Source organism: Eleutherodactylus coqui, chromosome 1 (assembly GCF_035609145.1).
Source record: "Eleutherodactylus coqui strain aEleCoq1 chromosome 1, aEleCoq1.hap1, whole genome shotgun sequence".
Classification (NCBI taxonomy): Eukaryota; Metazoa; Chordata; class Amphibia; order Anura; family Eleutherodactylidae; genus Eleutherodactylus; species Eleutherodactylus coqui.
In genome coordinates, this window is record NC_089837.1 from 206,922,616 (window position 1) to 206,937,236 (window position 14,621).

Sequence of the window (14,621 nt, forward strand, 5' to 3'; positions counted from 1 at the left end):
TTTTAATTGCTTGGTGGAGGACAACCTTCTTCTTTTAGGACTAAGCACAACCTTTCTCCATTAACGGACCATCATGTTAACAAATATTACATTTCCAATACTCTGTGGTATTATTTTGATGGCATCTCCATTTGTACGCATATGCCTTTGCCGGACTTAAACAGGACTAAACCATGTGGCACTCATTCTTCATCTTTATCCTAGTACCCCAGCTAATCAGTGGTGTATAAATAATGCACAAGTAACCAATATACAGAGAAAACATGAAGTCAATTTATTTATTATTTTCCTTATGAACAGAATGACACTATTATAGACATAATTTGATTCACAGGAAAGAAAAAAAACATTGTCAACTCTAGTTTTGCTGGACAAGTACAATAGTCTTACACATTCATATTTTACAATACACAGCATTCGTGGGCCTAAGCAAACTGCAAATGACATGTTGATATCATGTATATTACAGCTACTTACAATTTCAGAATAGTAAATGGAGAAAAATAAGTTATTTAAATAAAATGGGTTTTCATATACAGAAAGTGCAACATAATTAGTTGTTAGGTTCTTTATCTTTCCAAGGATATATGCAGAGTCAAGATTGTTATCATACAAATCACATGTAGCCTAATTAGTGACAGTATACAGTATGTTGTGTACAATGCCACCGGAGAACGTGCCGCATTCCCTTTAATAAGAATCTTTGAAAGAAAATGCCCACTAGAAGTTATGGTTGTGTTGGCTCCATTATGGGCAACGCAGGCTTAATGCACTGTACAGTGGTGAATGCTGGACTCTTAAAGCACGCGGTCTTACAGCAGAATACATAAGGTTCTGAATAATTCTTCCAGTATTTGTTTTTTTTTTTTTTTAAATCTTCTGTCCGTGATTATATATTTGAATTATTCAGAATTTGAATGAGCAGATGAGAGTTGTAGTTCAACAGTAGTAGGAGGGTCACTTTCACCCAGACACTTGTGTATCGGTAAGAGTTACTATGGAACAGGACATGCACTTTTGTAATGTAATGGCTACTTTTGGAGATATTACCTTTAATGGGATGGTAGGTAACACCACATCTGTATCTACAGCCGATGTAATATATAAAGGAAGAGTTTATATTCTCTTCTCAGTTTGCAGCCACTACAAATGCCATTGTGAAGGGTTATTAAAGTCTAGCAAATCAAATGTATGATGAAAAGTATTCAATGTAAGAATTTCAATTCTTCACCGTTTTCAAGATCCCTATCTGTGTATCTGGTACTTTTCATGTGACTGCCACATTAACCCTTTGCAATCCAATTTTGGATCCAGGGTTTCCTAGGGGGCTTTCTCTTTCTACCATTTTACAATGGCGCCATCTGCTGGCTAGAGCCAGTACTGCAGTATGTGACATGCTGGAAAGACCCCCGACAACAGAGCGGCCAGTAATATACAGTAAGAATACCCTGCCGGATGTCTACCAACATCAGAGCTGTACAGCCTTCAATCAGAATGTTGGAAGACGTCAGACAGTGGATTGGAAAGGGTTACATTTTAGTGTTTTTTCTAGAACATACACGTCCATGTTGAAAAATGTTACTTATTTCGTAGGCTAAAGTAATTCTTTTAATCAGACATATAAACTGCTTTCCTTGGTAAGAGGGTCTGTGTTCCACAAAGTGTCCTAAAAAATCGTGCTCCTCCTTCTCCTCTCCCACTCTTTCTAATAGTTGGATCGTTGCACTATAATATTACACAGTTAATTGGTCTTCTGAACAGGTATTAGATTTCTGTATTAATACTTAAAATATGTTGAAATTGCTCTATTATTTATACAGTTATAGATTTGGGATAAAATAAATCTCTGTAAATAGCTCACAACTCAAATGCACTGTACAGTAAGGAATATAGCTTCTTCTCTAAAATAAATCATGGTTATTAAGAGTTCAGTAACATTTTGCATATAAAAATGAAATTCTCTTCATAGGCTGAACACTGAAGAACTGTCAGCTGGAAGATGCTTTCTGGCGGTTTATACTGGTTATGATAGAGACATGATTTAGATAGAAAGTTTTGTGAAGGTAACTATGGGAAAGTTCCAGAATCTCAGTAGTAAGAAACAAAATAGTGGATGGAATCATTGTCTGCTGCCTTTATGCCGGCAGTGAATAAACTGTAATAATCTGAATTAAAGAAAGGAAAAATTACCATTTACAAATGAAAGGCAACACAACCAAAGCTAATATATTTTATATACAAGTCCTGTAACAAGCGCAAGGTACACTGGTGTGCAAATTGTACTCGCACTAATGTAAATCCCTAGAGGCTGAAGTCTACTGAGCACTATCTTCTGCCACTCTTCTCCATTCGAGAGGTAATATTTATAAGAACTGGTGCAAATTATCAAGCTCTTGTCCATATCGACCAGTGAAATATGTCTATTTACAGAATGGTATTGACCCAGGATTAGGGCTGGACTGGTTGTTAGATGGACATCACTTGTTTCCTTCGCACTAAAAGTTTTCATAAATGTACCCCAAGGAAGAAGTGTAAGGTTCTCAAGATTAATGTAAACTTTCAGTAATACTGTAGATAAAGACACGTCTAACTACTGGAAATGGTCTATATGTTATCTGTAATGCTTTTTTTGTTCACTGTGATTGGTCATTAAAGTTGCTACATATAATTGTAACGAAGCATAAGGCTCTGTTCATACTTTGGGTCTGTTTCATTGGGCTATTGTTGCTTTTTGAGAGAAAAGTAGTGGAGTATGCTGCACTACCTTTCCAATAAAAAAACTGATGGACCCATTGGATAGTCGGTGGGATCCATTATGCAACATATAAGTTTGTTCATAATAGAAGCCATGATGCTAGTGTGAACAGAGGCTGATCAGCTCTATCTTATGTGAAACTAAGTAATATATCACTGCAAACATATGGAAATTTACCTTCAAGAAAAAAGAGGTAATAAGCATAAAGCACAAAAACTTAACGCCCTGTGTGTGGCAGCGGCTTCCAAGACATTAGAACATAAAGTTAAATGAATCTCTTGTATACTTAATTTACAGCATTGTACATAAGTATGTTGTAGAAATGTCTGTAAAACTTGAAAGTAACTTAGATAGCTAGTATGACCAATCCACGGTCCATCTGCAGCTAAGTACATTCAAAACTTCTCACTTTTATTTGGTCATTTCCCATAAATGGGTTGTCTCATGAAGACTACCTCTGTCAATTAGGATGTATAGATATCATAGAGGTGGTCCCCCATGTGGCATCCCCCTCCATGAGCCAGCACAGGGAGCTGCTCTGACCGAGCAGCTCCTGTTCTGGCGAACTCAATCCATCCTTGTACTATTTGGATGGTCATTCATCTGTAGTTACCCCCGGCAGTTAGTTGATTTTGACAGTGGTGGGCGTGGGCTCCTGGGGGGAACAAATAGCAATGGCAAGTGCATTTTGAAAAGGGTGGTCTCCAGTGAGACAACATCATTAAAGGGGTACTAGCAACACACAACATTACGGAATGTTGACAAGTGAACCACTGTAAACTAAATATACTCTTGTAAATACATGTTAACATCTTAGACTTTGATACTATGATGCTTATAACATCCATTTTGAGACTGTGCAGGGTTGTAATCCTATACCTATATATGTTCAGTCTTTCATTACTACAAGGCTCATATACCTGGGCATCAAATATTTCTGCTGATGAGGCATTGTCTAAACCTGGGTTCACACTTTGTTTTTTGGCCAACACTTAACATATATGCCAGGAAAAGTTTCTGATTCATACATTTAACAGTAGGTGTGATGGGTGCTCAACAGTGACATACGTCTCTCATAGACCAGTATGGGATCATAAGAAATCCACAACAAGGGGAACAGGTAACTTGTGAAGAATTCCTTGTCTTTATTATTCTTGTGCCATACAAAACAGGATAAAACTAAGTACGCATTTCGATCCTACACAGGATCTTAATGGAAACTTGATCAGTTTGGGATCAGTTTAAAGAATAAATAAGCTAAATTTATAGGCTCATAGGAGTTGACACGCTGAGTTCATGGATGTATTATACTTGCATTCCTTGCCATTCCTCCACTATGCGCTATGAAAGCTGCCGCTGTATGTTTTGACTAACTACTTGGCGTGTGCAGTAGTAGCTATTCCTACTATTAGCCTCTGCCAAATAGTGGATACGTTTAGCTTAAGACCTGTATACATCGGGAGCTTTCCTGACACACACATTAATTGTAGGGCAAAAATATAGTGTGAACCCGGTCTACCACAGATCTATGCGGAGGTTATTCTTGGTTCTTTACATGTCTGTGTATTAGGTTGCATTGTTCGTGGATGTATCTTTGTGTATATGGGAACCATACATTTAATGCATATGCTGTGTTCCATTAAGAGATACTTCTAAAGGAAACCTTAAAAGGAAGTATAATATAATTAAAGCTGCTGCTTCGCAACATGACTAAACGGAAGCCTGATTAAACATAAAGTGCATTTAAAAACTAAGATAAATGGAATTCAATATGTTAATTCTCCTGTCATTCATTTTACGATGTCCTTGTGCAAGAGCCCAAAATAATGCAAATGTAACAATAGGAATGTAAAAAAAACACCTCACTAGAAATATTTCAAGAGTGGGCATCGAATAGTATTTCTGAAATGCAACCAAAATATCCAGTTACAGTACAATTTTAGTTAGATGTAAAGTAGTGCAAATCTGAAAATGCCTACTGAATAATATAGCTTTGTTCTAGGGAGTCTCATCTGTGCTCTGGTACCGAGGGGGGCTCTAAGACCCCTCTGCCATATAAGAAAACACCAGCAATGGAAATGCTACACAGTAGCTGGGGGCCTGGCATTGATTTAGCATTAGGGCCCAGGAGCTTCAAGTTACACCCCTGCTATAACTAAAATAGTTCATTGTCAATACTGCTTTAGCTGGATGTCTCATTGACATATTCCCAGACAACTGATTTCCAATTCTTCCCTTTTCCTTAAAAAGACAACATAATTTTAAGTATTTCGGGTATTTCTATTAGGGAAAGAGAATGTGAAGAATCTGATGATATTCCGCAAGACTTACAGGAAGAATGACTATGATTCATTGACACAAAGTTACTTGAAAATGTATTTAAGGCAAAATAAATGTGTTACTATAGATTAGTCACAGAGAATGACTCCTTTCTCATTACTAGGGAAAAAGGATTACATTAGTTAATATAAAAGCTCAACATTTATTCATTGGAATACTTTGGCCTACTGTAGGTAATGTTCTTGTGCCCGATGCCATGGAAATAACTGCAAATACCACACAACACCTTTCTTTATCCAAAGTGTCGAGGATCCGGTAGTCCCACCCAAAAATGCACACTTGAGATACCCGAATCATGTTCAGTTGCTCTGAAAGTCTATCATGTATGAGTTGTCTTTTACAGTTCAACATGCCAGGCCAGTAAACCATTCTTTGGAACCCACATTCATCTTCTCACTGTGCAAAGGTCTCTAGCTGCTCTAGGTCCACTGCTTAAACTGCCTCTGGTGTTACAGATTTTAAAAGTCTTGCTGCCCCAAGAAGTTTATTTATATGTCTCTCCTCCTTTATTCCAGTTGCTTGTAAGCAAGTCTGTGAGAGGGCAGGCACTTTACTTAATGTAGTGAAGCCGGCATCCAAGAGAGGCTGGGTATACATGGGGAGACCAATGGAAATAAGCCAGTCGGAAACTGATGAAATGTGTCCAGGGGAAATTGGCTTCCTGCAGATCTCTGTGAGTCCCCCACTTGGTATCTAAAACAGTAATATAAATGTAAATCACACACATTCATACACCTTAAAATACAGTAATAGCTTAACCCCTTAGTAACTAAGCCTGTTTGCGCATTAGTGACAGAGCCAAATTTTGGAAATGTGTCACTTTAACATAGAATAACTCCGTAAAGGTTTTGCATATCTAAGTGATTCTGACATTGTTTTTCGCCACATGTTGTACTTCATTTAGGCAGTAAGAATAGGCTGATATAATTTGAGTATATTTAATAAAAGAGCCAAAATTGGGAAAAGTTGTAATAATTTATTATTTTTTCAGATTTTCAACTGTAATATCTCAAATATGTGCAAACGTACTGTACAAATTTTTAATAAGATATATATTTCTATCTGTTTACTTTATTCTGGACGCACATTTGAAAAAATATGTAAGTCCATTTAGGAGACGTACAAATTTAACATTAGTTATCAACATTTTGAGGAACATTTTGTTTTCCTGCATCATGCCAAGATTGCAAAAGCTCATAGGTGTCAGAATGACAGATACCCCCACAAATGATCCCATTTTAAAAACTACACCCCTTAACAAATTTATATAGGGGTGTACTGCGTATTTTGACCACACAGTTTTTGAATGAATCTAAGCAAAGCAGAAGAAAAAAATTTCAATTTTCATTTTTTTTGGCAACTGTGTCATTTTCAAAACAGTTTTTTTTGTACAGCACACATAGGAATGAAGACTTTCACCCCAAAATGGATCCCCCCGTTTGTCCAGTGTTCAGAAACATACCCATTGTGGCCCTAATCTTATGTCTGTATGCACAACGGGGCTCAAACCGAAAGGAGCATTAAACTGCAATTGTGTTTTAACTTTCGCTTGATTGGCATTATATTAGATAACGGCGATCACGTGACTGGAGACCGCTCACTGCAGCCCACGGTCACTATTAGTAATTTCACCTCCTCTCATGGATTGGATCCATGATGGGAGGTGAAACTTCCACTTTTTTTTTACATTTACATGATCCATTGGATAGCGGTGATCAGGTGATTCTTAGCGGTGAGCGCAGTTGCACTCACGCCCACCTGTTTAAGCCCTTAAAATTGAATTTCAATTTGCACAATACTGCTAATGTAGTGTGCCTATGCAAATTGCATAGCGCAACACTAATTGTATGGCAGTGGCTATACAAATTGCATAACGCATTGAATTATTGTTCGGCATTAAATAAACAGACATAAAGCTCCAAACATTAGTTTAGCGCATACTACATCAGTAAATGTCTGCAACAGATCGGCTATCTGTGAATTCACCTGCACCCCTGGAGCTGGTGAGGGGACTAATATACACCTGAAAAAAACATTTGTTGTTTAATGATTACAGAAACAGTAAACCCTTTCCTGAACAATTTGTTGGAAAGTGAAATTAGAGAAACTTACCGCCATGCGATGCTGTTTCCTCAGCTGTCTGACACGGATCTCGTCCATACAGGCTGCCACATCTTTTACCAGCTGGCCAAGTTCTTCAGCATATCGTTCGATTAAGGCTTCTGGGATACCACAGCGACCATGCTGCCACAGAGATAGAAACAACCTTAGAAGCACTTATTACATAGTTATGGACAATAGTCGTTTTTGTTATTATTTTATTAATGCCAGAAAACACTGCAAAAGTGTCCGAATGGCACTAATATATTTTCTACATGCGCGGGGTAAAGGTGCCCATACAATTCTAACAAAAAGAGTCCAGAATTGTTACACTATATGGCCAGGATCACATGAGCGGGTAGGAAAAGCAGATTCTGCAAGTAGAAGAAAAATTGCAGCCTGCTCTTTCTTACAGCAGATTTCACGTGTATAAGCTTCACTGATCTCTATGGGTGCATGTAAAAAGTTAACAGAGGAACTGAGCTTCCCCTGTGATGTCATTGGCTCTCTGCAACCCAATCATGAAAGGCCAATGAGCTGCCATGGCAACCGAAACCCAGACAGTAGCCTCCAGGTCTGCCATGGCTATGATAGAACAAAGATAGAAAAAGATAATACACAGCACTATAGAAGTACTGCAGTGTGTTATTTAAGCCATAATAGAATCACAGGTTCAAGTACCCTACAGAAATTTAAAAAAAGGAAATAACAAAAACAGAAAGTCTATCCCCGTAAAAAAATAACTCCACCATTTCACATGCGTTTCTTTTTTTTTGCAATAAAATTAATGTAAAAAATATATGTTTGGTATCACCGCATCCATAACAGCCCATAGACTAAATTAGACACACTTTTTATCCTGCACGGCAAACGCAAAAAATGCAAAAAAAAGTCACCTCTCAAAAACTGCAATAACAGTGCTAAAAAAGTCATATGTACCCCAAAAATGCTACTAATAAGAACTACAGCTTGGCACACAGAAAACAAGCCCCCATACAGCTCTGTCCATGGAAAAACCAAAACAAATATCGGTCTTTGAATGCATCGATACAGAAAGTGGGGTTATTGTGCAAAATTGGAAAAAACGAATATACATATAATTTTGGTATTGTAAGTATCTCAAGAATATCTGGAAAATAAATAAATTAGGGCTATTTACAGTTGGTGTCAGGCCAGATTCAGACGAGTTTAGGTGCGCCAGAGCCCAGGGGTTTGAAAATAACCGCGGAAAGATAGGGGCCACCTGATCGTTCCCGCACATAGTATTCACTACATGCAGGAAGATAGGGCAGGGTCTATCTTTTCTCACCCATACAATTAATGGCCGAGGATCCTGATAGTGAAAACAAAACTACTGAACGCCTATTGAAATCAGTGGTTTTGTTTTGTCCCGTTATGTGGCCGTCATTATTATAGCTGCATAAGGGGATAGAACCACATTTGTCTGAATCCGCCCTTTAGGTGCTTTTAGACGGAATAATTATTATTCCAAAAATCATTCAAACGAGCAAAAGTGAACGATTCGCTCAGCCTAAACGCACTCAACGACCAAACGATAACCATTCACATTTCCATCATCATTCATTTTATGCAAGCATAAAAATCACGGTTGGCTCATTCACTAATTATTCGGTTTAAATAGCGATCGTTCAGTCGTTCTCAGTCACTTATACAGCGAATGTGAACGACTGCAGGATTCTCATTTGTATGAGATAACGATGTATCTGCCTGTATAAACAGGCTGCATATGCGAATGAGCTAATTCTGACAAATGGTAAAGCGGCTCGTCTAAAAGTACCCTAGGCTAGGACCTGTGAATGATCTCTTTTCATTAGAACTACAATATTGTCCACTTACCTTATCTGAATATGGTTCTTCTGTAAGGTCAATTTCTTCAGCTAGTAACTTGTTTTCTATCAGTACTTCCTGATCCATTCCTCGGACGCAAGCAATTTTCCTTGCAGCTACGGGGCCTAGCTTGACTGCATGCTGTGGAGCACTCGCAGGCTCTGGGGAGCTAGGCAGCCAAGGTGGTCGGGAAGAGGTTGGCGTATTGCACTCTTGTGTAGGAGTTACAGCACAGGTATTTGGACTCAACTGTCCTGACTTTGTAACAGGAAGAGAAGAGTCTTCTGCGTTGGATGAAGTGGCACTGAGAGGAAGGTGGAACAGTCCATTCGCAAACCGTTCTCTACATTTTTTGGCAGGGACTGGAGGGGGTTGTGAAGGGTTTTTTGCTGGTACCCTGGTTTCTGCAGAAGATATAGCAGTCTTGTCCAGAGGGACTTGGGAGAAGTAAATGGAACTTTGAGCTATATGGTCTTTTCTATCACTTTGCAAATGAGATGTCCTTGTGCTTTGAACAGGGTCAGTAGTGTGCTCCCTAGTCACTGTATCCACATTACAAGATATTCTGTCATGTATTTCTCCAGTTTCCTCCTCAATTAAACCCTCAGGTGATGCTTTTCCTTCATCTGGTGCAAAGACACTTAATGTTTTATTAATGACCTGGACTCTACTTCCTTCTTGTTGAAGATTATCCATTGAGTGTGATCTTGGGCAGATCTTGAGAGATTTGCTTCCATCCAGCTCACAACTTGTACATGCTGCAACGGGCAAACTTCTCCGGTTCTTCTTACACCCTGTAATTCCAACTGGCTTTGAACAAGTAGCATAAATGTGGTCTTTCCCAGCCTTTTCACTATCTCCATATATGATATCTCTACTCATGTTCAGATTTAAGCCTGAATAGTCAATGAGCTGATGAGAGGAAGACTGTAGAGGAATTGTTGAGGTCACTTGACTTTTACCTACATGTAAAACAATAGGAAATATAGTATTAAGCCTTCATTATTTTATAGAGTCTTAGCATCCATTTCTACTAAATGTAACATTCTGAACTGTCAGGAAACCTGATTATGACTTCATTTATCACATTTGCGATGAGGTTGTACTGAATAGTCCTGCAACAGTGCTACATAATAAGTTTCTTGTGGCTTATTTAGTGCTTATATATGCATTATTTAGTAGACTACTATTTGGATTAACAGAATTTTTATTTTGACTGATGTTCCGACCAATAGTCTATTATCAATGGTACAAATTACTTTTAACTATGGCTGACTGTCTTAATAGAGTTGAAAATCCTAGATAATCAGTGTTCCCCCCCCCCCCCCCCCCATATGTCACAGGAAGCTCTCTATTGTAAGGCTGTATTGATATGCACTATTTTTTTTAGCATTTTTTTTGCTGTGAATCATTTTTATTAATGCAATAAAATATTTTATTTGATGATTTGCTATTATTTTTACAAGGATTTACAGCTCAGCCTCATTCACTTTAATGGAGCTAAGCTGAAATACCAGACACAACCCATTGTAGACATAGTGGCCAGAGAGCAAGGGGGCATGTGCATGTATGAATGATTTCCTGGCTGCCTCTCACTGTGGTTGGCTGTGATGCCGTGGATGGCTTTCCCCCATCTCAGAGAAATGGCAGTGTGCTCCTTAACCTGTGCTCTTAGTAGCCTCCCCCTAACTATGAGAGTAAAGGGGCTTTTAGACAAAACAATTATTGTTCAAAACTCGCTCAAATGAGCTAAAGTGAATGATAATCTTGGGTGTAAACACAAGCCAATGACCGAACGACAAACGATAACCGTTCATTCTTCGCTCGTCATTTATTTTATGTAGGCAATAGAATCATTGTTGGCTCATTCCCTTTTCATTCGGTTTTAACAGCACTCTTTCAATCACTCATTTACACAGCGAATGTAAAAAACAGATCAATTCTGAATGATTCTCATTTGAGCAAGCCAATGACGTATCTGCCTGTCTAAAGTGATGTCTCTCACTGGCTCAATCACTAAATTGGCTGGTCTAAAAGGATTCTAAGTGTTCAGTGCTGTGCTTATGGGTCCCAACTTTTCCCTCCTCCTCCTGCCTGCTGTATGTCACAGCACAGATGACAGGATCCCTCCTATCTTGTTCTCCTAACTCAGGATTTCCCTCTCCTAACCCCTAACGATTCTCACTCAGTGTAAATTTTGGAACCAATTACCAGATTTCTGGTTTCAACATGCCATATTTTTAACAATTACTATTGTATGTTAAGGGACTGTTTGCATATCAGCATCACTGCAGAGTGGGGAGAGCTCCGCTTTACTCTCTACTCCATCACAAGGTGACTTCTGTTGTGCAGCATCCCATTGCTTGCATCGTCCTATGGGAGTCTGGCCAGAAGAGTCCCGGCCTTCTCTGTGCCTGCAGCTGGATGACAGCAAGGAAGCGGTGACAACTATTTCTGGACTTTTTTTATTCAGGGAGCACAATGTGGGGGCCAGGTTGTAATCAGAGGACATGAGAGATATATTCATTAGAGGACCAGTGTATTTATGCTATGTGATTGGTTCTGGTGTTGTATTTATGTTATAAACTCAGTTCTGATTCTGTATTCATGTACTGAGCTTGGTTCTAGTGCTGTATTTATATTATGAGCTTGGTTCTGGTGCTTTATTTATGGTATAAGTTTGGTTCTGGTTCTGTATGTATGCAATAAGCTCAGTTCAGGTGCTGTATTTATGGCACAATACTGTTTCTGGTGCTGTATTTATGTACTGAGTTTGCTTTTGGTGCTGTATTTGTTGCAATCCTGGTTCTGGTGCCGTATTTATGTTATGAGCTCCTGGTGCTCTGTTTATATAATGACAAGTGGAGATTAACAGGTAAGAATGGGCCCCTACAGTGTGCTTCCAGGCTAAAATCTGCCACTCCCCTGCAGAGTGGTGTTTCAGGGAAAAGAAAAGCAGCCATATTTTCTAGTTTTGAACAAGCCCTTCGACAACCAACTGTTTAATCAGATGTGCCTACCAAGCACATAGGGGCGGATTTATGAAACTGTTGTTACTGCTCATAAATAATGATCACTGCACAGCTTTCTTTTGATAATCTGCTGTGAAAGAAGGAAAGCTGTGCTCTGATTGGTTGCTATGGGCAATAAAGACACTTTCTCTTTAAGGGCACTTTCACAAACATGGAAATATCTGGCAATACGCAGTACAATATTTTGACGTAAAGAAAATTTACACCAAAATACACATGACCAACAAAGTAGGCACGCGGATTTTGGTGTGGATATCCATGGCAGGATATTCTACTGTGTGAAAGCATAATATATAATGTAATGGATAAACAGAATGAGTGTAATACAGGGTGGTCCAAAGGTATGGAAACACCTGAATAAATGGGAAACGGGGGTTGGCATGTCGCTAAAGGGACAAATCTGTGAACTGTGGCATCCAACATGGCCACCATTTACATGAAATATAAGCACAGATTTGAATTACTCATTGAATTCTTAATCAGATGCATATGTCACATAGACCCCTGCCCAAGTCGATATTTTCAATAGGAAGGGGTTAGAGATGAGCGAACGTACTCGTTTCGAGTACTTACGCACCCGAGTACCGCCATTTTCGAGTACTTCAGTACTCGGGTGAAAAGATTCGGGGGGCGCCGGGGGGCGGGGAGAGGCGTGGCGGTGCGGGGGGTAGCAGCGGGGAACAGGGGGGAGCCCTCTCTCTCTCCCTCTCCCCCCCACTCCCCACTGCTACCCCCCGTGCCGCCACGGCACCCCCCGTATTTTTTCGCCCAAGTACGGAAGTACTCGGAAATCGCGGTATTCGGGCGAAAAAGGGGCGTGGCTGAGCACGTTCGCTCATCTCTAGAAGGGGTCTATGTGACATATGCATCTGATAAGGAATTTGATGAGGAATTCAAATCTGTGCTTATATTTCATGTATCATGTCCCACACAGGATGGTGTTTCTGTAATTTACACTTGCTTATCTACTTTAAGTGTTTATTAATAATAATAATGATAATATTCTTTATTTATATAGTGCCAACATATTCTGCAGCGCTTACAAAACGGAGAACAGAACCAAAACCACGATTACATGAAGTAATCAATTGATGTAAACAGTAGAGGTGAGGATCCTGCTCCAACGAGCTTACATACTACAAGTAATGGGGGGGATACAGAAGGTAAAGGGGCTGGAGATGTGCACGGTATGGCGAGGTGGAGAGTGAGGGATTCTATACACACAGACAATGGTCAGACATTAAGCCGTATAGTGGCTGAATCGGTATGACTGCAAGGGGGGGATTGATTACAGCTAGCAGGGATTGCAGTCAGTATGTCAGGCAGCATGTTATTAGGTGGAGTACAGAGGGGTTTGCTTTAGGAGATGTGGTATGCCTGCCTGAAGAAGTGCATTTTTAGAGCACGCCTGAAGTTTTGTCTGTCAGGGATTGCCTGGATAGTTTTATGTACCGTGTTCCAGAGGACTGGTGCTGCTCTGGAGAAGGCTTGGAGACGGGAATGAGAGGTTTGACTTAAAGGGTCGCATAATCGGATTTTGTTAGGGGAGCCGAGGGCAAGGGCTGGGTGGTGGATGAGGGAAGCAATGTAGGGCAGCGCAGTGCTATGGAGAGCTTTATGGATGAAGGTAATGAGTTTGAATTGAATTCTGTATTTGATGGGCAGCCAGTGCTTTGACTGGCACAGAGCAGAGGCGTCTGAGTAGCAGCTTTCTTAAAGGGGTTTTCCAGGGAGAGTACTACTGATGACCTATCCTCAGGATAGGTCATCAATAGTTGATCGGCTAGGGTCTGTCACTCGAGACCCCAACCGATCAGCTGATTGTGCGCCCACAGAGAGGTCGAAGTGGAAGTCTCTGCTCTGACCTCTGTGAAATGGCGGGCACTTGTAACTACAAGTGCAGCTCTCAGTGAAATCAATGGGAGCTGAGTCTGCAATTACCAGCCCCGGCCATTTCACAGAGGCCGAAGCAGAGACTTCCGCTCCGACCTCTGTGCATTTGCGGCGCTGACATCATGCGTCCGCTCACCTGATCGGTCGGGGTCTCGAGCGACGGACCCCAGCCGATCAACTATTGATGACCTATCCAGATGATAGGTCATCAATAGTATTTTCCACAGAAAATCCCTTTAACTATTACAAAAATACAAACAAAATGTATGCTCCCTGTGTGTGTGGCATTGGCACTTGCTGATTGGCACTCTGTTGTTAGGTCTAATCTGTAACAGTATATTGACCTCAGTTTGACAGCAGAAACAAATCTTATCTAAGAACCCTGAGGAATTATGGAAATTTACAAAGATGCCATTCTGTACCTCAATTACCCTTTTCTCCATCTGCTGTATTACAGACGGATAACATGCAAAAAGCAATGCTAAAGAAAAGTGTGGCAGAGAGCCATAAAGTAGCTTTAATTGGCCAGAAAGTGTCAGCCACTGCATGTAAGTTTCTATGGCAATGCAGAAATTTGGAAACATGACCCTGTGCGCAAACATATAGCAGCAAAAAGCTATATAATTAATACTTCAGTGGGATTTGTAAAAACT

The 14,621-nt window shown here is 39.9% G+C and overlaps 1 protein-coding gene across 5 annotated transcripts in view; it reads right to left on the reverse strand.

Moving 5' to 3' along the window:
* Positions 1-251: 251 nt before the first annotated feature.
* Positions 252-14,621, reverse strand: part of SASH1 (SAM and SH3 domain containing 1) — a 203,897-nt gene continuing 189,527 nt past the window's right edge. For all 5 annotated transcript variants that reach the window (XM_066605454.1, XM_066605455.1, XM_066605453.1 and 2 more), the window contains 3 exons: positions 9,053-10,005; positions 7,208-7,339; positions 252-5,788 (listed from right to left, as the gene is read on the reverse strand). In XM_066605454.1, the coding sequence (XP_066461551.1) occupies positions 5,528-5,788; positions 7,208-7,339; positions 9,053-10,005 (1,346 nt within the window). In that variant the 3' untranslated portion in view covers positions 252-5,527. The remainder of the gene's footprint in view (positions 5,789-7,207; positions 7,340-9,052; positions 10,006-14,621) is intronic.